At 43.5% G+C, this 25,458-nt stretch overlaps 1 protein-coding gene and 1 non-coding gene across 2 annotated transcripts in view; one reads left to right on the top strand and one right to left on the bottom strand.

Moving 5' to 3' along the window:
* The window catches only part of LOC124606045 (agrin-like), a 288,503-nt gene that overhangs the window by 48,435 nt on the left and 214,610 nt on the right, over positions 1-25,458 (top strand). Inside the window, exon 3 of the mRNA XM_047138007.1 lies at positions 18,380-18,601. Coding sequence (XP_046993963.1) covers positions 18,380-18,601 — 222 coding nt within the window. The remainder of the gene's footprint in view (positions 1-18,379; positions 18,602-25,458) is intronic.
* Trnal-caa lies at positions 12,234-12,308 on the bottom strand. Its single transcript has one exon. It is a non-coding gene; the product is annotated as a tRNA-Leu (tRNA).

Below are 25,458 nucleotides of genomic sequence, written 5' to 3'. Positions count from 1 at the left end.
GACAACCAGTGTCTGACGCAGTTACTGACCGGTTACTGCTGCTACAATGGTAGGTTATCAAGATTTACGTGTTTTTGTACGTGGTGTCGCACGAGCGATAGGGCACAGCATCTTCGAGGTAGCGATGAAGCGGGGATTTTCCCGTACAACCATTTCACGAGTGTACCGTGAATATCTGGAATCCGGTAAAACATCAAATCTACGACATCGCTGCGGACGGAAAATGACCCTGCAAGAACACGGCCAACGACGACTGATGAGAATCGTTCGACGTAACAGAAGGGCAACCCTTCCGCAAACTGCTGCAGATTTCAGTGCAGGGTCATCAACAAGTGTCAGCGTGCAAACCATTCAACTATACATCAACAATATGGGCTTTTGAAGCCGAAGGCCCACTCGTGTATCCATGATGACTGCACGATACCAAGCTCTACACCTCGCCTGCGCCCGTCAACACCGACATTGGACTGTTTATGCCTCGAAACATGTTGCCTGGTCGGACGAGTATCGCTTCATATTACATCGAGGGGATGGATATGTACGGGTATGGAGACAACCTCATGAATCCATGGACCCTGCATGTCAGCAGAGGAATGTTCAAGTTGGTGGAGGCTCTGTAATGGTGTGGTGCATGTGCACTTGGAGTGATATGGGACCCCTGATATGTCTAGATATGACTCTGACAGGTGACACGTACCTAAGTATCCTGTCTGATCATCTGCATCCATTCATGTCCATTATACATTCCAACGGTCTTAGGCAATTCCAGCAGGACAATGCGACAACCCACACGTTCAGAATTGCGACAGAGAGGCTCCAGGAACACTCTTCTGAGGTTAAACACTTCCGCTGGCCACCGAACTCCCCAGACATGAACATTATTGAGCATATCTGGGATGCCTTGCCGTTGAGAAGAGATTTCGACCCCCTCGTAGTGTTACGGGTTTATGGACAGCCCTACAGGATTCATGGTGCCAATTCCCTCCAGTACTACTTCAGACTTCATTCGAGTCCATGAAACGTCGTATTGGAGCACTTCTGCCTGTCCGCGGGGGGCCTACACGATAATTAGGCAGGTGTACCAGTTTCTTTGGCTCTTCAGTGTACAACAGACCGACATTGGAGATATATTGATATAATTTAAGATGTGGTAAATGAGCCATTTTTGTGCGAAGATAGTGGAGCAAATATGTAGACATGAGATGCGATGTGTTAGTAGTTTTAGTAGTATCGGAATTTATGTCGTATAGTTAGGAGGTGTGCATTACATGTTAGTATTCTGTCAAGAGCTAGCCCTAAATACTTTACTTTGATATTGGTGGAGACATGGAAATATGACCCCCCACCCCCTGAACCATGGACCTTGCCGTTGGTGGGGAGGCTTGCGTGCCTCAGCGATACAGATAGCCGTGCCATAGGTGCAACCACAACGGATGGGTATCTGTTGAGAGGCCAGACAAACGTGTGGTTCCTGAAGAGGGGCAGCAGCCTTTTCAGTAGTTGCAGGGGCAACAGTCTGGATAATTGACTGATCTGGCCTTGCTGTGCTGGTATTGCGAACGGCTGAAAGCAAGGGGAAACTACAGCCGAAATTTTTCCCGAGGGCATGCAGCTTTATTCTATGGTTAAATGATGATGGCGTCCTCTTGGGTAAGATATTCCGGAGGTAAAATAGTCCCCCATTCGGACCTCCAGGCTGGGCTATTCAAGAGGATGTCGTTATCAGGAGAAAGAAAACTGGCGTTCTACGGATCGAAGCATGGAATGTCAGATCCCTTAATCGGGCAGGTAGGTTAGAAAATTTAAAAGGGAAATGGATAGGTTAAAGTTAGATATAATGGAAAGTAGTGAAGTTCGGTGGCAGGAGAAACAAGACTTTTGGTCAGGCGAATACAGGGTTATAAATACAAAATCAAATAGGGGTAATGCGGGAGTAGGTTTAATAATCAATAAAAAAATAGGAGTGCGGGTAAGATACCACAAGCAGCATAGTGAAAGCATTATTGTGGCCAAGATAGACACGAAGCCCACGCCTACTACAGTAGTACAAGTTTATATGCCAACTAGCTCTGCAGATGATGAAGAAATTGAATAAATGTATGATGAGATAAAAGAAATTATTCAGATAAAGAAGGGAGACGAAAATTTAATAGTCATGGGTGACTGCAACTCGGCAGTAGGAAAAGGGAGAGAAGGAAACATAGTAGGTGAATATGGATTGGGGGTAAGAAATGAAAGAGGAACCCGTCTGTTAGAATTTTGCACAGAGCATAACTTAATCATAGCTAACACTTGGTTCAAGAATCACAAAAGAAGGTTGTATACATGGAAGAAGCCTGGAGATACTGACAGGTTTCAGATAGATTATACAATGGTAAGACAGAGATTTAGGTACCAAGTTTTAAATTGTAAGATATTTCCAGGGGCAGCTAATGATTCTGACCACAATCTATTGGTTATGAACTGTAGATTAAAACTAAAGAAACTGCAAAAAGGTGGGAAATTAAGGAGATGGGACCGGGATAAACTGAAAGAACTAGAGCTTGTCAGAGTTTCAGGGAGAGCATAAGGGAGCAATTGACAGGAGTGGGGGAAAGAAATACAGTAGAAGAAGAATGGTTAGGTTTGAGGGATGAAGTAGTGAAGGCAGCAGCGGATCAAGTAGGTAAAAAGACGAGGGCTAGTAGAAATCCTTGGGTAACAGAAGAAATATTGAGTTTAATTGATGAAAGGAGAAAATATAAAAATGCAGTAAATGAAGCAGGCAAAAACGAATACAAACGTCTCAAAAATGAGATCGACAGGAAGTGCAAAATGGCTAAGCAGGGATGGCTAGAGGACAAATGTAAAGCTGTAGAGGCTTATCTCACTAGGGGTGAGCAAAGAAGGGAAATCAGAAAGGTGGAAGGAGTATATAGAGGGTCTATACAAGGGCAATGTACTTGAGGACAATATTGTGGAAATGGAAGAGAATGTAGATGAAGATGAAATGGGAGATATGATACTGCGTGAAGAGTTTGACAGAGCATTGAAAGATCTGAATCGAAACAAGACCCTGGGAGTAGACAACATTCCATTAGAACTACTGACAGCCTTGGGAGAGCCAGTCGTGATAAAACTCTACCGTCTGGTCAGCAAGGTGTATGAGACAGGCGAAATACCCTCAGACTTCAAGAAGAATATAATAATTCCAATCCCACAGAAGGCAGGTGTTGACAGATGTGAAAATTACGGAACTATCAATTTAATAAGTCACGGCTGCAAAATACTAACGCGAATTCTTTACAGACGAATGGAAAAACTAGTAGAAGCCGACCTCAGGGTAGATCAGTTTGGATTCCGTAGAAATATTGGAACGCGTGAGGCAATACTGACCCTACCACTTATCTTAGAAGCTAGATTAAGGAAAGGCAAACCTACGTTTCTAGCATTGACTTAGAGAAAGCGTTTGACAATGTTGACTGGAATACTCTCTTTCAAATTCTGAAGATGGCAGGGGTAAAATACAGGGAGCGAAAGGCTATTTACAATTTGTACAGAAACCAGATGGCAGTTATAAGAGTCGAGGGGCATGAAAGGGAAGCAGTGGTTGGGAAGGGAGTGAGACAGGGTTGTAGCCTCTCCCCAATGTTATTCAATCTGTATACTGAGCAAGCCGTAAAGGAACAAAAGAAAAATTCGGAGTAGGTATTAAAATCCATGGAGAAGAAATAAAAACTTTGAGGTTCGCCGATGACATTGTAATTCTGTCAGAGACAGCAAAGGACTTGGAAGAGCAGTTGAACCGGAATCGATAGTGTCGTGAAAGGAGGATATAAGATGAACATCAACAAAAGCAAAACGCGGATAATGGAATGTAGTCGAATTAAGTCGGGAGATGCTGAGGGAATTAGATTAGGAAATGAGACACTTAAAGCAGTAAAGGAGTTTTGCTATTTGGGGAGCAAAATAACGGATGATGGTCAAAGTAGAGAGGTTATAAAATGTAGACTGGCAATGGCAAGGAAACCGTTTCTGAAGAAGAGAAATTTGTTAACATCAAGTATAGATTTAAGTGTTAGGAAGTCGTTTCTGAAAGTATTTGTATGGTGTGTAGCCATGTATGGAAGTGAAACATGGACGATAAATAGTTTGGACAAGAAGAGAATAGAAGCTTTCGTGATGTGGTGCTACAGAAGAATGCTGAAGATTATATGGGTAGATCACATAACGAATGAGGAGCTACTGAATACGATTTGGGGGGAAGAGAAGTCGGTGGCTTAACTTGACTAGAAGAACGGATCGGTTGGTAGGACATGTTCTGAGGCATCAAGGGATCAACAATTTAGTATTGGGGGGCAGCATGGAGGGTAAGAATCGTAGAGGGAGACCAAGAGATGAAGACACTAAGCAGATTCAGAGGGATGTAGGTTGCAGTAGGTACTGGGAGATGAAGATGCTTGCACGGGATAGAGTAGCATGGAGAGCTGCATCAAACCAGTCTCAGGACTGAAGACCACAACAACAACAACAACATGGAAATATGGACGACGAAGATGCCAAGTGGCGCGGTCAAAGATGGGAGCTTGGCTTTTCTGTGAATTTACTTGTAGTTTCCACGTCTTCACCACTCGATCCGAAGATTCAAGTCACGCTGGTGAGAGATGTCAAAGATGGCAGAGTCTGCACGGTAGATAGATATACAGTGTCATCAGCATATTGCAGGAGGTAGGTTAGGTGGGGAGGGGGGAACGATGTCTTCCGTGTACAGGACGTAACTAAGGGGGAATAGGACAGAATATTCAGGCACACGAGCTGTTAGACGAAAGACGCGTCAATATGGGTGACTGAAATATACTCCCTCAGTAGATAACTTTGGAGGGTGGATTAATAAAAGATAGAAAAACGTAACGGTGGTTTTAATGCTTCAGGTGTTCTACATAGTCTCCCCTACTTGAGTACAACGCACCACAGAAAGTACAGACAACCATGTGAAACTGCTAGAAAAGTCCTTCTTTGGGATGTTGTTCAACTCTCGCGTTGCACTGACTTGAATGTCCGATATGTCGTCAAAGCAATGACTCTTCATCGGAATTTCTGCCGTTTTATGGTAGGTGTGTGTTGATAACACCAAGTCTCGTCACCAGTGATGATTTTTTCCAGAAAAGAAATATCAACATTTTGCATTTCAATCAATTCGCGGCAAGCGTTCACGTGTCGTTCTTTTTGTTCTGAAGTCAAAGAGTGCGTGACAAAGCTTGCACAGACTCTTCTCTTTTTCGAAACATTCTGCAGGATGTTTTGAACACTTGATTTAGAGATGTTGCTCCATTATGATTTATGATACAGAAACGTTGACACACTATGGCTTCACGTCCATTGCTTAACACAGCCTGCTCACAACAGACTGGTCGAATGCGCGTCTCTTGTTTACAGTTGGTAATTCAAGCTGCCACCGCAGTTACTGCGCTGTCACTTGTTGTTGTTTGTTGTGATCTTCAGTCCTGGGACTGGTTGATGCAGCTCTCCATGCTACCCTATCCTGTGCAAGTTTCTTCATCTCCCAGTACCTACTCCAACCTTCATCCTTCTGAATCTGCTTAGTGTATTCATCTCTTGGTCTCCCTCTACGATTTTTACCCTCCACGCTGCCTTCCAATGCTAAATTTGTGATCCCTTGACGCCTCAGAACATGTTCTACCAACCGGTCCCTTCTTCTCGTCAAGTTGTGCCACAAACTCCTCTTCTCCCCAATTCTGTACAATACCTCCTCATTAGTTATGTGATCTACCCACCTAATCTTCAGCATTCTTCTGTAGCACCACATTTCGAAAGCTTCTCTTCTCTTCCTGTCCAAACTATTTATTGTCCACGTTTCACTTCCATACATGGCTACAATCCATACAAATACTTTCAGAAACGACTTCCTGACACTTAAATCTATACTCGAGGTTAACAAATTTCTCTTCTTCAGAAACGCTTTCCTTGCCATTGTCAGTCTAAATTTTATATCTTCTCTACTTCGACCATAATCAGTTATTCTGCTCCCCAAATAGCAAAACTCCTTTACTACTTTAAGTGTCTCATTTCCTAACCTAATTCCCTCAGCATCACCCGACTTAATTCGACTACATTCCATTATCCGCGTTTTACTTTTGTTGATGTTCATCTTATATCCTCCTTTCAAGACACTATCCATTCCGTTCAACTGCTCTTCCAAGTCCTTTGCTGTCTCTGACAGAATTACAATGTCATCGGCGAACCTCAAAGTTTTTATTTCTTCTCCATGGATTTTAATACCTACTCCGAATTTTTCTTTTGTTCCTTTACGGCTTGCTCAGTATACAGATTGAATAACATTGGGGAGAGGCTACAACCCTGTCTCACTCCCTTCCCAACCACTGCTTCCCTTTCATGCCCCTCGACTCTTATAACTGCCATCTGGTTTCTGTACAAATTGTAAATAGCCTTTCGCTCCCTGTATTTTACCCCTGCCAGCTTTAGAACTTGAAAGAGAGTATTCCAGTCAACATTGTCAAAAGCTTTCTCTAAGTCTACAAATGCTAGAAACGTAGGTTTGCCTTTCCTTAATCTTTCTTCTAAGATAAGTCGTAAGGTCAGTATTGCCTCACATTTTCCAATATTTCTACGGAATCCAAACTGATCTTCCCCGAGGTTGGCTTCTACCAGTTTTTCCATTCGTCTGTAAAGAATTCGCGTTAGTATTTTGCAGCCGTGACTTATTAAACTGATTGTTCGGTAATTTTCACATCTGTCAACACCTGCTTTCTTTGGGATTGGGATTATTACATTCTTCTTGAAGTCTGAGAGTACTTCGCCTGTCTCATACATCTTGCTCACCAGATGGTAGAGTTTAGTCAGGACTGGCTCTCCCAAGGCCGTCAGTAGTTCTAATGGAATGTTGTCTACTCCCGGGGCCTTGTTTCGGCTCAGGTCTTTCAGTGCTCTGTCAAACTCTTCACGCAGTATCGTATCTCCCATTTCATCTTCATCTACATTCTCTTCCATTTCTATAATATTATCCTCAAGTGCAATGCCCGTGTATAGACCCTCCATATACTCCTTCCACCTTTCTGCGTTGCCTTTTTTGGTTAGGACTGGGTTTCCATCTGAGCTCTTGATATTCATACAAGTGGTTCTCTTTTCCCCAAAGGTCTCTTTAATTTTCCTGTAGGCAGTTTCTATCTTACCCTTAGTGAGATAAGCCTCTACATCCTTACATTTGTCCTCTAGCCATCCCTGCTTAGCCATTTTGCACTTCCTATCAATCTCATTTTTGAGACGTTTGTATTCTTTTTTGCCTGCTTCATTTACTGCGTTTTTATGTTTCCTCCTTTCATCAATTAAATTCAATATTTCTTCCGTTACCCAAGGATTTCTACTAGCCTTCGTCTTTTTACCTACTTGATCCTCTGCTGCCTTCACTACTTCATCCCTCAGAGCTACCCATTCTTCTTCTACTGTACTTCTTTCCCCCACTGCTGTCAATTGTTCCCTTATGCTCTCCCTGAAACTCTGCACAAGTTCTGGTTTAGTCAGTTTATCCAGGTCCCATCTCCTTAAACTCCCACCTTTTTGCAGTTTCTTCAATTTTAATCTGCAGTTCATAACCAATAGATTGTAGTCAGAGTCCACATCTGCCCCTGGAAATGTCTTACAATTTAAAACCTGGTTCCTAAATCTCTGTCTTACCATTATATAATCTATCTGATACCTTTTAGTATCTCCGGGATTCTTCCATGTATACAACCTTCTTTTATGATTCTTGAACTAAGTGTTAGCTATGATTAAGTTATACTCTGTGCAAAATTCTAACAGACGGGTTCCTCTTTCATTTCTTACCCCCAATCCATATTCACCTACTATGTTTCCTTCTCTCCCTTTTCCTACATTCGAATTCCAGTCACCCATGACTATTAAATTTTCGTCTCCCTTCACTATCCGAATAACTTCTTTTATCTCATCATACATTTCATCAATTTCTTCATCATCTGCAGAGCTAGTTGGGTGTCTATCTTGGCCACAATAATGCGTTCACTATGCTGTTTGTAGTAGCTTACCCGCACTTCTACTTTATTATTCATTATTAAACCTACTCCTGCATTACCCCTATTTTATTTTGTATTTATAACCCTGTATTCACCTGACCAGAAGTCTTGTTCCTCCTGCCACCGAACGTCACTAATTCCAATTATATCTAACTTTAACCTATCCATTTCCCTTTTTAAATTTTCTAACCTACCTGCCCGATTAAGGGATCTGACATTCCACGCTCCGATCCGTAGAATGCCAGTTTTCTTTCTCCTGATAACAACATCATCTTGAGTAGTCCCCGCCCGGAGTTCCGAAAGGGGGACTATTTTACCTCCGGAATATTTTACCCAAAAGGACGCCATCATCATTTAACCATACAGTAAAGCTGCATGCCCTCGGGAAAAATTACGGCCGTAGTTTCCCCTTGCTTTCAGCCGTTCGCAGTACCAGCACAGAAAGATCGTTTTGGTCATTGTTACAAGGCCAGATCAGTCAATCATCCTGACTGTTGCCCCTGCAACTACTGAAAAGGCTGCTGCCCCTCTTCAGGAACCACACGTTTGTCTGGCCTCTCAACAGATACCCCTCCGTTTTGGTTGCACCTACGGTACAGCCATCTGTATCGCTGAGGCACGCAAGCCTCCCCACCAGCGGCAAGGTCCATGGTTCATGGGGGGGGGGGGTTGTCACTTATACGCCAGGAATAAAGACAGTCTCAGAACTTTTTGGGCCTATTGGACGTACGGTGTATGTCGGGTGGCGATGGAGGAAGGATGCTTTAAGGCATAGTTAGCTGAAAGTGTATGGTTTTGTACCCTGAGGTGCAGCCCGGAATGTCATTCCCGGCCAGAAGCGATTTGGATCTCAAGGAAGAGAAATATGATGTAATACTGTTTATTTGCCCACCCTGCTAGCCACACGGTATAACGCGCTGCTTCCCGAGCGGGAAGGCGTGCCTTTCTCCGGCACGAATCCGCCCGGCGGATTAGTGTGGAGGTCCGGTGTGCCGGCCAGCGTGTGGATGGTTTTTATGGCGGTTTTCCATCTGCCTCGGCGAATGCAGGTTGGTTCCCCTCATTCCGCCTCAGTTACACTATGTCGGCGATTGCTACGCAAACACTGTCTCCACGTACGCTTACACCATAATTACCCTACCAAGCAAACATTTGGGGTTACACTCGTCCGGTATGAGACGTTCCCGGGAGGGTCCACTATGGACCGAACGGCACAATAACCCTGGGCTCGGTGTGGGGCGGCGGTGGGGTGGGTGGACTGCTGTGTCCTGTTGTGGTGTTGTGAACCACCCAGTTTAATAAACACTATACACACTCTTTATTTAGTTGATGTATGATAGAAGGTGCATAGAAGATGAAGTATGGATGTAGTGGCGCAACAGGATACCAGGCTTGGTGTTTACGGATTTCATTGTTGGGTCATGGGGACCTGGTTGAAGTCCCGGAAGGAGAGGGTGGGTAACCATGAAATGACTGAGATTAGATGCACATTAGGTGTTGAGAACAGGCTGGTTTATTACAAGTTGCTGACTTAGTCGGTTAAGGATGCTTTGAAAGGTTCTAAGACTGACGTGAGGCTAATAGGATGCGATCTATAAGGTTTCAGGAAGAGTTGGACTTCGGATGTGCGATCAGTACTGCCGGTGTTCCCTTCTCTTATCTCTATTGAGCAGCTCAAAGTGTCGTGTGAAATCTTGGGCTGGCTATCCCGCGGTGGCGAGCTGTTTCTGGTGAGTCGGATGGTGCGATTTTGATAACGTTGCCGGATGCTAAACAAACAAGAAAATTAATTAGAAATTAAATGCTTAAAAACTAAATAGAACATAGGGAGTTAGTAATAACTGCAATTGCATGAAACTAGTTCCAACAAACATAGCTGTATTGCAGTAAGATGGAAACGACCAAGCGCGAAACTGGCGATGTTTTACAGAAGCGCGAACTTCAATGTGAGATGCTTCTACAACGAAGCTCTGTTTAGAAATCCAGAGAGATTCTCGCCTATGTAAAGTACACCAACCGCAAGATAAAATTAATACTTTCACTGTGAGATAGCAATGGTAATGTTACCAATCACAATATCACAATCAAGAACAGCTACCAACGTGGGGTATTTAGAAGTAGATTTCATTAGTACAGCGAAGCAGCTTAAATCACTTAATAAAGGCAAGTCCTCCAGCCTGTAGGGTTATCAATTAGGTTCCTTTCAGAGTATGCTGATAGCTCCATACTTTACTGCTCCACACAACTGCTCGCTCGACGAAAGATCGGTACCTAAGGACTGGAAAATTGCTTAGGTCACACCAATGCTTGAGAAAAGAAATAGAAGTAATCCACTGAATTACACTAACGTCGATTTGCAATAGGATTTTGGAACATGTACTTTGTTCGAACAATATGAATTACCTCGGAGAAAACTATGTATTGACCCTTAGATAGTTCGGGTTCGGAAAATATCGTTCTCGTGAAACAGAACTAGCTCTTTATTCACGCTAAGTAATGAGTGCCATCGACAGGGGTTCTCCAACGGAATCCATATTTCTAGATTTACAGATTGTTTTTAACACAATTCCTCACAAGCGGCTTGGCTTCTAATCATATTGCTTGCCTATGGAGTAGCGTCTTAGTTGTGCGACTAGGTTCGTGAATTCCTGTCAGAAAGGTCACAATTCGTTGTAATTGACAGAAAGCCACCGTGTAAAACAGTAGTGGTATCTGACGTTAGCCTACACAGTTTTACATGGCCTTTAAACGAATACGTTAAATTTCGGTTTCATGACAAATCGCACAAATTCACTTCAACGAAATACCTAGGTATTACAATTACGAAGAAGTTCAGTTGGAACGATGACATGTAAGGGGCAGTAAAATGAAATCGAGACAGATGGAAAAAATTGAGTAAACTTTTTATTGTTTCAAAAATAATCGCCATATCTTCTAATACATTTATCCAGCCATGAAACAAGAGGATCAAAGCTTTCATGGAAAAATGTTTGCGGTTAGCTAGGGAACGATGATTCAAATCGACAGCCAAGAATATCTTTCCTCAGAATTCCAAAAATATGGATATCGCATGCAGAGAGACCGGGACTGTATGGAGGCTGTGTAAGGGCTTCCCAGCAAAACTCCTACAGCACGTTCGAAACAACCTTGGCAGCATGTGGCCGGACAATTTATTGGTAGTTTGTTTTGACTACGCTCCAAAAGTTTCTCTGGGTAGCTTCACGCATCCACCATACAGTCTCGATACCTCCCCATGGGATTTGCATATTTTTGGAGCACTGAAGAAAGCAATTTGTGACTGTCGATTTCCTTCGGACGAAGAGGTGCACGTCTGGATACAATCATGGTTACCTAGGCAACCGCAAACATTTTTCCATGAAAGCGTCGACCGTCTTGTCCAACGGCGGATAACTGTTTTAATAATTATGGCGATTATTTTTGAAATAATAAACAGTTGACTTACTTTTTTCATTTGTCAGATTCCATAATGTATGAGAAATGTATTAACACTTACGGCGATTACTTCTGAAATAATAAACAGTTCAATTACTTTTTTCTATCTGTCTCGTTGTCATCTCACTGCCTCTTACAGAAAATATTGTGGGGAAGGTGAACCAAAGACTGTTTTACTGGCAGAACGGTTGGAAGGCGCAACAGGCCTACTAAAGAGACTGCTTACACTACGCTTGTCAGTCCTCTTCTGAGTATTCCTGCATGGTGTGGAATCCGTATCAGGTGGGATTGATGGAAGATGTCGATAAAGTTCACAGAAGGGGAGCTCGTTTTGTATTATTGCAAAATAAATAAGAGAGTGTCACGGATATGCTGTGCGAGTTGGGGTGGTAATCTTTAAAAGAAAGGCGTTTCTCATTGCGGCGAGATATTTTCACGTAATTTGAAACACCAGTTTCTCCACCGAATGCGAAAATATTTTGTTGACTCCCACTTACATGGGGCTAAAAGACCATCATAACAAAATAGAGAAATGAGAGCTCATACAGAAAGATTTAACTGTTTATTTTTCTACATCTACATCAGTACTCCGCAAGACACCTGACGGTGTTTGGCGAAGGGTACTTCCGGTACCAGTAACTGATCGCCCCTTACCTGTTCCGGTCGCAAATGGCGTATGGAAGAATTGTCAGTAAGCCTGTGTATTGAAACTTCCTGGCAGATTAAAACTGTGTGCCGGGCCGAGACTCGAACTCGGAACCTTTGCCTTTTGCGGGCAAGTGCTCTACCAACTGAGCTACCCAAGCACGACTCACGCCCCGTCCTCACAGCTTTAATTCCGCCAGTACCTCGTCTCCTACCTTCAAAACTTCGCAGAAGCTCTCCTGCATGCCTCGCAGAACAGCTGCTGAGATGGATATGGGAGGATGTAATATGGTGTCCCACTCTTCCCAGAAAGTACTCTCTCGAAATTCCAATAGTATACCTCTACGTGATGCACAGTGGCTCTATTGCAACGTCTGCTAAGAGAGTTTGCTGAGTATATCTGTAACGCTCTCGCGCCGATTAACGATCCAGTGACGAAATGCGCCGCTCTTCTTTGGCTCTTCTCTATTTCGTCTATCAGTCCTACCTAGTATAAGTCACATATTGTGAATACTGGTCAAGAATCGGTCCAGCAAGCGCCTTGTAAACCACTTCTTACGTGGATGAGCTACAGTTCCTTAAAATTCTTCCTATGAATCTTGTAACATTACTGCTGGGAATATGAGTAAATATAATTATTTAAAACTGCAAAATATTAATGTTCACTATGAAATCCCATTGAGCAGTCGCAGCAAAATTGAATAATAAAAAAGGTTCCTCCACAAGGTACAGAACACGACGTGCTTATATCGAAACTTTAGACTGAAACTAATGAGAATGATAATGTCAATAAAGTTCTTGGGTGATATAAATTCGGCGGTAGAATTTAACATTCAACTTTTAGATCTTCATATCTGCTTTGCTGCTGATGCCCTGTTGTCCTTGATATGTAGCTGCAACAAACTGAACCAATGTTGTCACATCGTGGAAATCATCGATGAAAGTTCAGGAGGTGCAATGGAGCCTTTTATTACTGTGTAGGTGGTGTGGAGCAATGAACAATTGGCATTACAAACCGACGACATCTCGACTTTCAGAAAACTGTCTAAAAAGCGCGTAATGGCAGTGCTGTTGTACGTCTTTTTATACTTTTAATAATAAATGGTTCAAATGGCTCTGAGCACTATAGGACTTAACTTCTAAGGTCATCAGTCTCCTACAACTGCCGGCCGAAGTGGCCGTGCGGTTAAAGGCGCTGCAGTCTGGAACCGCAAGACTGCTACGGTCGCAGGTTCGAATCCTGCCTCGGGCATGGATGTTTGTGATGTCCTTAGGTTAGTTAGGTTTAACTAGTTCTAAGTTCTAGGGGACTAATGACCTCAGCAGTTGAGTCCCATAGTGCTCAGAGCCATTTGAGCCATTTTCTCCTACAACTTAGAACTACTTAATCCTAACTAACCTAAGGACAGCACACACATCCATGCCCGAGGCAAGATTCGAACATGCGACCGTAGAGGTCGCGCGGTTCCAGACTGTAGCGCCTAGAACCGCTCGGCCACCCCGGCTGGCTTTTAGGAATAATCAACACTATTGTTTAACACGTAAATGTACAAAATTAGAATTGAATATTAAGGCACACGATAAACTGTGAACAGCGAAATTTAGGTTCATTATTTCCTGATGAGTATGTACAGGTAGTATGTCACATAAGCAATTTAGAAGCTTGAAAAAGATAATATACAGAAATTAACAACGCGAATTACATTTTTTTATTTACAAGCAAAAGTAAGTTACGTCGTTTTCCTAACATAAACTGAAGTTACAAATCAAATTTAACAGTAGTTACATGTTCAAAATGATTGCTGGGACTGAAAATCTGTATAATTTTATATTTGTAATAAAGGACTGCATAATTTCTCTTTAATTTCAAACGACATTGCAAGTATTTAAATTGTTGACCTATTATACTGCAAACTTTGATGAAATAATGCATACAATGCGAACAGAATATGAGGCAAATATAAATTCTAGTGAACACTGGTATTCATTAAAGATTTTAACTAAATAATGGTTTCAGTGATAACAAAAAATATTCCTACCAATTACAGAGTCTGGATATTAAGTTTACTTGAATCTGATGTAGTAATAAACTTTCTGTTTGGCTTCTAACAAGAACTTCCTTATTAACTGGTGTGTAATTGACGTAGTAATTAGTATCAAATTGCAATATTTGAGAATTTGACAGTATTTTATATACGTATGCGGAGCTTCAATGGCTCTTCAGAGGGTGTACTGTAGGGTTCTCAGAGTTGCATCTGCTTATCTTACTATTATTTTTACACAGTCATTCGACTTATGGTCGCTCTGGATAGCTACTCATAGATATTTTATGGTATATTCTGTTTCCAGCAGTTTGTCATCAATAGCGTAGTTGTACAGTAGTGGATTTCTTTTCCTATGTATGCGCAATATCTTACATCTATTGATGCTCGGGGTTGACTGCCAGAGACAGCATAGTCCATCAACTTTCTGTAGGTGATTCAGCAAATCTATACAGTTTTTGGCGTTGCTACTCGTTTATAGGTGACTGTATCATCTCCAAACAGACTTAAAGAGCATCCGAAGCTTTCAAATAGATCATTTATATACACTGTAAATGGTAACTGTCCTATCAAACTCCATTGGGGTACTCCAGAAATTACTTCTATATCCGTCGATTTTGTTCCATTAAGAGCAACGTGTTGAGTTCTGTCTGTAAGGAAATCTTGAATCCAGTCGCAAGTCTGGTCCAATACTTGGTAAGCTCGTATTTATTCAGTAAATGACAGTGAGGGACTGTGTTAGATGTGTTGTGTATGACTTGGTGCACAGTGGTAAAGAGCGATGCGCTACAGAGTGGTGTGGCAGCTGTTGTTGTAGCAAAGCTGGACAGTAGCAGAAATGGTTATTGAGCAAGTTAATTACAGCAAACAGCAGATTTGCTTAACTTGTATTTCTCCCAGCGAAAGAAGACTCATTACAAATAATGCAGCAAGAAACAAAGTCCGCTATCACAGTGTTAACAGATATGAAGCAAGAACGAAGGTGTCATAGTATAGTGGCTCTGAGCGCTGCTGCTAGTTGTCTTCTATACATATCAAAAAAGTTTTGCATTACCCCGGTTCCCAGAACTCCTGAAGATAGACGTTGACTGTGGATATTGTATCATAGACACAGTCCCTTTGACTGTTCAGAGATGTCACTAAACTCGCCCAAATATGTAAACAACGATGCATAAGTAGCGACCATTAGACTGAGGGGGTCCGACAAACGATCAGCTCCAGTCATTCCACCAGGAAGGAGGTACACGGCTCGTGTTGTCTGTAGTTCAACCATGCCTAGACGGTCAATACCGAGGGTCGATCGCGTCCGCATTGTTACTTTGTGTCAACAAGGGAAGTGTCCAGGCGTTTCGGAGTGAACCAAAGCGATGTTGTTCGGACATGGGGGAGATACAGAGAGACAGGAACTGTCGATGAAATGCCTAGCTCAGGCCGCCCAGGAGCTACTACTGCAGTGGATGACCGCTACCTCCGGATTATGGCTCGGAGGAACCTTGAAAGCAACGCAGACTGTAGCGCCTAGAACCGCTCGGCCACCCTGGCCGGCCCATCTTTGCAACCACGACATTGTGCGACGCGGTAAAGATGGGCCTAACAACGTGCCGAATGGACCGCTCGGGATTGGCATCACGTTTCTCTTCACAGATTAGTGTCGCATATGTCTTCAACCAGACAATCGTTGGAGACGTGTTTGGAGACAACCCGTTCAGGCTGAACGCCTTAGACACACTGTGCAGCGAGTGCAGCAAGGACAGGTTCCCTGACCCTTTGGTGTGGCATTATGTGGGGCCGACGTACGCCGCTGGTGGTCATGGAAGGCACCGTAACGGCAGTACGGTACGTGAATGTCATCCTCCGACCGATAGTGCAACCATATCGGCAGTATATTGGCGAGGCATTCGTCTTCTTGGACGACAATTCGCGCCTCCATCTTGTGAATGACTTCCTTCAGAATAACGAATTCGCTCGACTTGAGGGGCCAGCATGTTCTCCAGAGATGAACCCTATCGAAGATGCCTGGGATAGACTGAAAAGGGCTGTCTATGGACGGCATGACCCACCAACCACTCTGAGGGATCTACGCTGAAGTACCATTGAGGAGTCGGACAATCTGGACCAACAGTGCCTTCATGAACTTGTGGATAATATGTCATGACGAATACAGATGTGCATCAATGCAAGAGGATGTGCCACTGGGTGTTAGAGGTCTCACTGTATGCATGCAAACGTGGTTTTCAGGGAAGGGGGGAAATGATGTTAATTTTGATCTCTATTCCAATTTTCTGTACAGGTTCCGGAATTCTCGGAACCTAGGTGATGCAAAACTTCTTTCGATGTGTGAATTACGGCGGTAGAGCGCACTCATAGTGCAAAACTGCAGGAGCTGTGGCTTGGTGGACAGACACTATTGGGTCCATTTGATTCCGTGCAACTGGTATCAGTGTCAGACGGAAACTTGCCATTCTGGTACCTACCTCGATACTCCGTGAAGTGGTACCGATACTTAATACCACAAGATGCTTTCCTGAAGTCAAAGAACACAACGATCAACCTGAGTGCCTTTGCCTACAGATCTATATGTCTCATGGAGGAACAGAGCGACCTGAATTTTGCTGAATTTCTGTTTGCAGAATGCACGATGACTTTTATAGAGCAGATATTCGTTCTCGAAAATGCCACAGTTCTTGAGCATAAAACATATTCCATAATTCTACAACAGACTGACGTCAATGATGTAGACCTGTAATTGTGTGCATCTGTGCTATGGTCATTGTTGCAAACGGGAATTACCCGTGCTTTTTTCCAGTTGCTAGGTACCATTCGTTGACCCAATGATTTATAATAAACTGCTGCTGGAAATGGAGCAAGCTCTCGCACTCAACATTTGTAGAACCTTAATAGTTACTGCATCTGGGTCTCACACCTTTCCGCTGCTAAGCAATTGTAATTGTTTTTCTATTCCACAATCGGTTATCTCAATATCTGCCATTTCGATGTTCACATAATGTTTGAAAGGAGCGACGGTGTCACAGTGTTTCACGATGAAGTAATTTCGGAAGTATTCTGACCTTCTGTCTGTCACGTTCCTTTTCCGTGTCATTGTGGTCTCTGAGTGATTGAACATGTGTTTCGAACTGATTTTACGGAAGAGCAAAGCCTCTTAGTGGCTTTAGTCAGATCACTTTGTAACCTCCCAACAGAAAAATTCCGAAACCTCCCTACAGTAAAAAATATAATTATATAATTCACATTCTGCGTAACCTACCAATAATGCAATGTGACTAACCTCTCAATAAAATCGTGGCTCACTTATAACCTTTCAATAATTGATTGTGAATTTAAACTGATAAATTTTAGACGTCAGCAGTGCTGCGTCATGGCCCTGAAAGATCATGCTGAATAAATTGAAAAATCTTACCTCAATGAAGTCGCCGGATAACGCGTGTATATCTGCTCCTATATGAAATTTTTCTGGCACAGCCCAGTGCAATGCTGGCCGATAGATTTGTCATGTATAAAAAGAACAACTGATTTTTTTTCTTTACAATAATCAGGATGAGCATGGATTGGAGTAATTAGCAAATTCTTTAAATTGAAATGAATAATTGTGAAAAGTTACTTTTTATAAGAAAGATTATATGGGAATTGATATTACAATAGTACATACGTGCGAGGCTGCTTTTACCTTATACTACAACGCTCAGGCACCGCCATCGCTCCCCCACGACCGGCCCAGCCAACTCCACAGACACAACTGCTAGCAACAACTTACTGCTACTGCCACACAGTTCCTACTGCTGACAACACTGCTCTCTGGTCTGATATTCTCTTATACCTTACGTATCGCAGGCAGCGCATGAGCAATCCATCGAAATTACATCTGCTCGAGTGCGCTAGCAACAAATTCCTTAATCATGGACCTCTTACAACTTCACAAAGTTTTACTTTCAGAGTCATTGTCCGAGAGTGAAACAGTAGAGAAAAAGTCGAAAGGTAGTTTGACAAACCCTGTGCCACGCACTGAGTACGAGTCGCAGAGCAGTCTGAAGTCGATCTTCCGAAATTGCTTCTAGGCACGTGTAACGCAATACCTCCTTTCGATCATCGTAACGGCAGATACTGAGATGCACGTGTAGATTTTGCGCGCTGCCAGGCAGACTAGAGGAGTGGGGGTTGTGCGTGTGCCGACAGGGGCGAACCCGTGCGCGGCGCTGCGCTGCGGGCCCGAGGAGCGCTGCGTGGTGCTGGCGGGCGGCCACGCGCGCTGCGAGTGCCCGGAGCCGGGCGACTGCGAGCCGGTGCTGCGGCCCGTCTGCGGCTCGGACGGCCGCACCTACCCCAGCCGCTGCCAGCTGCGCCGCGCCGCCTGCGCCGCCAGGACCACCATCGCCGTCGCGCACGCCGGCGCCTGCAGTGAGTACCGACACTGCTCCCCTACTACACCGCTTCCCAACACGTCCAGATTCGTCTCGTTCGCACCTCCGTGTCTATCAACTCCTATGCCTTCTACTCCTTTCTACACTGAAGCGCAAAAGAAACTGGTATAGCTATGTTGTTGTTGTTGTTGTTGTTGTTGTTGTGGTCTTCAGTCCTGAGACTGGTTTGATGCAGCTCTCCATGCTACTCTATCCTGTGCAAGCCTCTTCATCTCCCAGTACCTACTGCAGCCTACATTCTTCTCAATCTGCTTAGTGTATTCATCTCTTGGTGCCCCTCTACGATTTTTACCCTCCAAGCTGCCCTCCAATACTAAATTGGTGATCCCTTGATGCCTCAGAACATGTCCTACCAATCGATCCCTTCTTCTAGTCAAGTTGTGCCACAAACTCCTCTTCCCCCCAATCCTATTCAATACCTCCTCATTAGTTATGTGATCTACCCATCTAATCTTCAGCATGCTTCTGTAGCACCACATTTCGAAAGCTTCTATTCTCTTCTTCTCTAAACTATTTGTCGTCCATGTTTCACTTCCATACATGGCTACACTCCATACAAATACTTTCAGAAACGACTTCCTGACATTTAAATCTATGCCCGATGTTAACAAATTTCTCTTCATCACAAATGCTTTCCTTGCCATTGCCAGTCTACATTTTATATCCTCTCTACTTCGACCATCATCAGTTATTTTGCTCCCCAAATAGCAAAACTCCTTTACTACTTTAAGTGCCTCATTTCCTAACCTAATTCCCTCAGCATCACCCGTCTTAATTCGACTACATTCCATTATCCTCGTTTTGCTTTTGTTGATGTTCATCTTATACCCTCCTTCCAAGACACTGTCCATTCCGTTCAACTGCTCTTCCAAGTCCTTTGCTGTCTCTGACAGAATTAAAATGTCATCGGCGAACCTCAAACTTTGTATTTTTTCTCCATGGATTTTAATGCCTACCCCAAACTTTTCTTTTGTTTCCTTTACTGCTTGTTCAACATACAGATTGAATAGCATCGAGGAGAGGCTACAACCCTGTCTCACTCCTTTCCCAACCACTGCTTCCCTTTCATGTCCCTCGACTCTTATAACTGCTATCTGGCTTCTGTACAAATTGTAAATAGCCTTTCGCTCCCTGTATTTTACCCCTGCCACCTTCAGAATTTGAAAGAAAGTATTCCTGTCAACGTTGTCAAAAGCTTTCTCTAAGTCTACAAATGCTAGAAACGTAGGTTTGCCTTTCCTTAATCTTTCTTCTAAGATAAGTCGTAAGGTCAGTATTGCCTCCCGTGTTCCAACATTTCTATGGAATCCAAACTGATCTTCCCCCAGGTCGGCTATTACCAGCTTTTCCATTCGTCTGTAAAGAATTCGCGTTACTATTTTGCAGCTGTGACTTATTAAACTGATAGTTCGGTAATTTTCACACTTGTCTACACCTGCTTTCTTTGGGATTGGAATTATTATATTCTTTTTGAAGTCTGAGGGAATTTCGCCTGTCTCATACATCTTGCTCACCAGATGGTAGAGTTTTGTCAGGACTGGCTCTCCCAAGGCTGTCAGTAGTTCTAGTGGAATGTTGTCTACTCCTGGGGCCTTGTCTTTCAGTGCTCTGTCAAACTCTTTACGCAGTATCATATCTCCCATTTCATCTTCATATACCTCCTCTTCCATTTCCATAATATTGCCCTCAAGAACATCGACCCTGTATAGACCCTCTATATACTCCTTCCACCTTTCTGCTTTCCCTTCTTTGCTTAGAACTGGGTTTCCATCTGAGCTCTTGATAATAAAGCAAGTGGTTCTCTTTTCTCCAAAGGTCTCTTTAATTTTCCTATAGGCAGTGTCTATCTTACCCCTCGTGAGATACAGGTATGCGTATTCAAATACAGAGGTATGTAAACAGGCAGAATACGGTGCTGCGGTCGGCAACGCCTACATAAGATAACAAGTGCCTGTCGCAGTTGTTAGATCGGTTACTGCTGCAGCATTGGCAGGCTATCAAGATTTAAGTGAGTTTGAACGTGGTGTTATACTCGGCACACGAGCGATGGGACGCAGCATCTCCGAGGTAGCGATGAAGTTGGGATTTCCCCTTACTACCTTTTACGAGTGTACCGTGAATATCAAGAACCCCGTAAAATATCAAATCTCCGACATCCCTGTGGCCGGGAAAAGATCCTTCAAGAATGGGACCAACGACGACTGAAGAGAATCGTCAACATGACAGAAGTGCAACCCTTCCGCAAATTGCTGCAGATTTCATTGCTGGGTCATCAACAAGTGTCAGCGAGCGAACCATTCAACGAAACATCCTCGATATGGGCTTTTGGAGTCGAAGGCCCACTCGTGTACCCTTAGTGACTGCACGACAAAAACCTTTACGCCTCGCCTGGTACTGTCGACACCGACATTGGACTGTTGATGGCTGGAAACGTGTTGCCTGGTCGGACGAGTCTCGTTTCAAATTGTATCAAACAGATGGACATGTATGGGTATGAAGACAACCTCATGAATCCATGGACCCTGCATGTCAGCAGAGGACCGTTCAAGCTGGTGGAGGCTCTGTAACGGTGTGGGGCGTGTGCAATTGGAGTGATATGGGACCCCTTATGTGTCTAAATATGACTCTGACAGGTGACACATATGTAAGCATCCTGTCTGATCACATGCATCCATTCATGTTTGTTGTGCATTCCGACAGACTTGGGCAATTCCAGCAGGATGATGCAAAATCCCACAAGTTCAGAGTTGCTACAAAGCGGCTCCAGAAACACTCTTCTGGATTTAAACTCTGGGATGCCTTGCAACGTGCTCTTCAGAAGAGATCACCACCATCTCATACTCTTATTGATTTATGCACAGCCCTGCAGGATTCATAGTGTCAATTCCCTCCAGCACTACTTCAGACATTAGTAGAGTGCATGACACGTCGTGTTGCGGCACTTCTGCGTGCTCATGGGGGCCCTACACGATATTAGGAAGGTGTACCACTTTCATTGGCTCTTCAGTGTAAATGTAATCTGAGTACGCAACTGGTGCGGCTTCAGTATCAATTCCCTGAAAATATTCACCTTTTATTTCTTTTTTTTTTAGTAGCTTGTATTCATACTTGGCTGCCCTTGCTGGCTTTTAACAGCCTTAAGCTCAACAATGTACAAGTCATTACATCGGCAATATACGACAGGATATCGCATATTGTTGGCCACGTTCCTCTCCACGAGAGAAAAATCTGGCGTGCCATACTCTTTATTTCACGTTTCGCCATGTAATGGAACGTGGAATTCCACGCTATGACCTCACCAGCTCCTCATCCACAAACGTCTTTTTCGTTCCGTGAGAGGGCGGATTTTCCTGCGCAGTCGACGAGCCAGCCTGGGTGGTCGAGGTACAGTATAGGCCAGGCAGCGGCACACGGGCAGGGCGGACTGAGAATTGGACCGTACATGACTCTGATTACGACTTAAGCCGTCCTCTCACGAGACGTAAAAAAGGCAAGTGGACGAGGAGATGGTGGCGTGACAGCGTGGAATTCCACGTTCCACTACACACATCGGTAGGTAAAGGCTTCCTGTAGCTGGTGTTTTCAATATTATAGCGTATGTGCTACGGAAATGTACCATTTTAATGGTGCGGCACAATGATGGTCTATCAAAAGCGCGTGTTTTTTGGCACAATTTGCATTTTAATATCAAGTCATGACGTTTGCAGAAGCTTATAAACTCAAAGGAAAAAAGTACATTTGTAGATACAGTCTTCCGCAGTTATGTCATGTACGAAACACCAACATCTATGCTGAAACTGTAGTGCACCTGATAGCGCTGTGAGATGTGTGTAGAATGGTAACACGTTTGCGTTCACCTCCTTGCAGTTTTTCTAACCCTATAATTTTCTAAAAGATTGTGGGTCTTTCTTATTAGTATAATAGAAGTATTATCTCAAAAATTGATGTAATTTATTATAAATAATTCATTTGCTGCATTTCTTGTTGCAAAGGCCAGTAGCTGGAATGTTTCCCTTGAAGCCAGAAAACTTAACGTGACTGTCAGTCTATGTCAGAAAGTAAGCGCAAGTTACACACATCAGGTTTTTGCTATTATAAAGCTTTTTGTAAAATATATATACCTACGTCTCGGTTTATGGACTGGCTCAGGTTTGTATCTTGCCAATCAACATCTTTTTATATGATGGTGAGCAGCTTCGAATACTGAAATCTACGTAATGAACTACGATATTTCAGTGTGTTGATGGTCAATGCAACATCGAGAATGTGGATATTTTGCACGCGCAAACTAACGTTAGACACTATACCTTAACCATTTCTATTTAAACCCGGAAATGGGCCGGCCGCTGTGGCCGAGCGGTTCTAGGCGCTTCAGTCTGGAACCGCGCTGCTGCTACGGTCGTAGGTTCGAATCCTGCGTCTGGCATGGACGTGTGTGATGTCAGGTTAGTTAGGTTTAAGTAGTTCTAAGTCTAGGGGACTGATGACCTCAGATGTTAAGTCCTATAGTGCTTAGAGCGATCTGAATCATTTTTGAACCGGAAATGGGATGAAAATGCAATTGAATTAACAAATAACTTCTACTAGTATGTATCCCAGGTCGTCGTACAGCATCATGTAATGTTCCACTACCAGCAATCCGGCTATTCAAGCTGTCGGCGAGTCGAGAACCTTCTTCACGATTTTCTCCACTGTCCTTCGACAATGGCTAACAGAGATGAGGCGACTATTTAACGGGCAACTATTTTCGGAAAGAAGTTGTGCGGTTTGCGAGCCAAATAAAGCGGACAACGGCCGCTGGAGAGCGCTGAGAGCGCAAATCATGTTATCCATCTGGTCCGGTGAGCCGACGCCGCTGTCTCTGGTGAGGTCGGATGCCCCATCCGCGTCCACGTCTACGTTAGCTGCTTCGTCCCGTGCGAAGACGGCTGTACCACAGTCTAACATAACAGTCGCGACACTTCGTCTCAATTTTGTTGCCTACTGCGTCAGAAGCGCGCCAAGCGACCAGCAAGCTAAGCTGTTGAGATCGGAGCGATCGTGAAAGCGAGAGCGTATAGTAGTTCTTTATTTTGGTTTGCACAATGGCTTTTACAAATGTGAGTGTAGCGTAGCGCACTAGATTGCAGAAACAATAAGAAGAAGATACAATATCTATTTTTTTTTTTTTAGGTTCCCTAAGCACCCTGAGAGGTATATACCATCATGTCACTAAACTGTATCGTCAGGATTCGCTTGCAAACTACATGTGTATTGACAATTAATGTTTCGTTTCTGGAGCAGAAAATGGCTACTGAATTGCAGACGAGAAGATCTTACGAAAACAGACCCTGTTTACCTTCATAATAATGTTAAGTTTTGTCCGCTACATGTCGAACAAAGCCAGTTCATGAATGCAGACAATAATAAACTCGTGTGGAATGCAGTTAACCACACTGTCTGACATTCCAAATGAGCCACCTGAACTGACGATGAAGAGGATACTACCAAATGGTTCAAATCGCTCTGAACACTATGGGACTTAACATCTCAGGTCATCAGTCCCCTAAACTTAGAACTACTTAAACCTAACTAAGCTAAGGACATCACACACATCCATGCCCGAGGAAGGATTCGAACCTGTGACCGTAGCGGTCGTGCGGTTCCAGACTGAAGAGCCTAGAACCGCTCGGCCACAACGGCCGGCCAGGAAACTACCACAAAGGTTCGACAATCCGTCTAAAGCCGTAAAACACTCCTATGGCACAGAAGCAGCCAGTTCAACTCTCCATATGTCAGTGCCAGATTCACCCGCTTTGACGTTGAAGTGGTAAAATTAAGTGCAGTTATTCGTATCTAGTAAAAAGGCGTGTGGAGTATCAGAATGTGCAGATCGCTAGACTTCGTGCAAAACTGTTATGGGACAAGAAAAGTACCTGTCATTTTAAGTACAGACAGCAACAGAAACTGTATCAGAAGGATCAAGCGAAGAAGGACAAACAAAATTTTGAAGACTACAGGATCTCGATATTTAATAAAAGATGCCCTTGACTTGTTGAGACAGATTAGCAAAAAAAAAAAAAAAAAAAAAAAAAAAAGAGGTTCAAATATGTGTGAATTCCTAAGGGACCAAACAGCCAAGGTCGTCGGTCCCTAGACTTGCACACTACTCAAACTAACTTATGCTAACAACAACAAACACACCCAGGCCCGTGGGAGGACTCGAACCTCCGGCGGGAGGGGCCGCGCAGTCCGTGACAAGGCGCCTAAACCGCGCGGCCAATGCGCGCGGCAAATTAGCATGCCATCTGCAAGATGGAAAGACGAAAATAAACTGTTTGCTCTAAATTTATTACATTACAGCACTCAGGCATACAGGTTTCGTCAGAATGTTTTATGTTTCCATCCGTGTGTACATTATAGAGGTACGTGGAAAGCATACACATAAAATGATGGATAAGTGACAATATGTTCCGCCTTTTAAAGCTAAAAGTAGAGCATTTCTCCGATACTGATAAACTAGCGCATATGTCATTGGATGAAAAGTCTCTAATGGCAAACTTAACATCTGACAGCACATCTGACAGCGTTATTGGCTGTGGTGAAGTGGGGTTTAAACGCACAGTATGTTTCTCCCACTATTTGGCAGTTTCTTGGCCCACTTAGAATAATATAAAGATTAAGGTGATACTTGTGGAAACAGGCGACAATGACTAAAACACAGTAGGCCTATGGAACGACAAATGGGGCGTCGAACCCTTTTTCATGTAGAGGTACGTGTGTATGCTTCTTGTGCGTGAATCTATGTGTTTATATTCCGTTGATATCAACGGGGTAAGCTGCAGTTCTATCCAA

Source organism: Schistocerca americana, chromosome 3 (genome assembly GCF_021461395.2).
Source record: "Schistocerca americana isolate TAMUIC-IGC-003095 chromosome 3, iqSchAmer2.1, whole genome shotgun sequence".
NCBI classification, from domain to species: Eukaryota; Metazoa; Arthropoda; class Insecta; order Orthoptera; family Acrididae; genus Schistocerca; species Schistocerca americana.
This window is presented reverse-complemented; position numbering and strand designations above follow the sequence as displayed.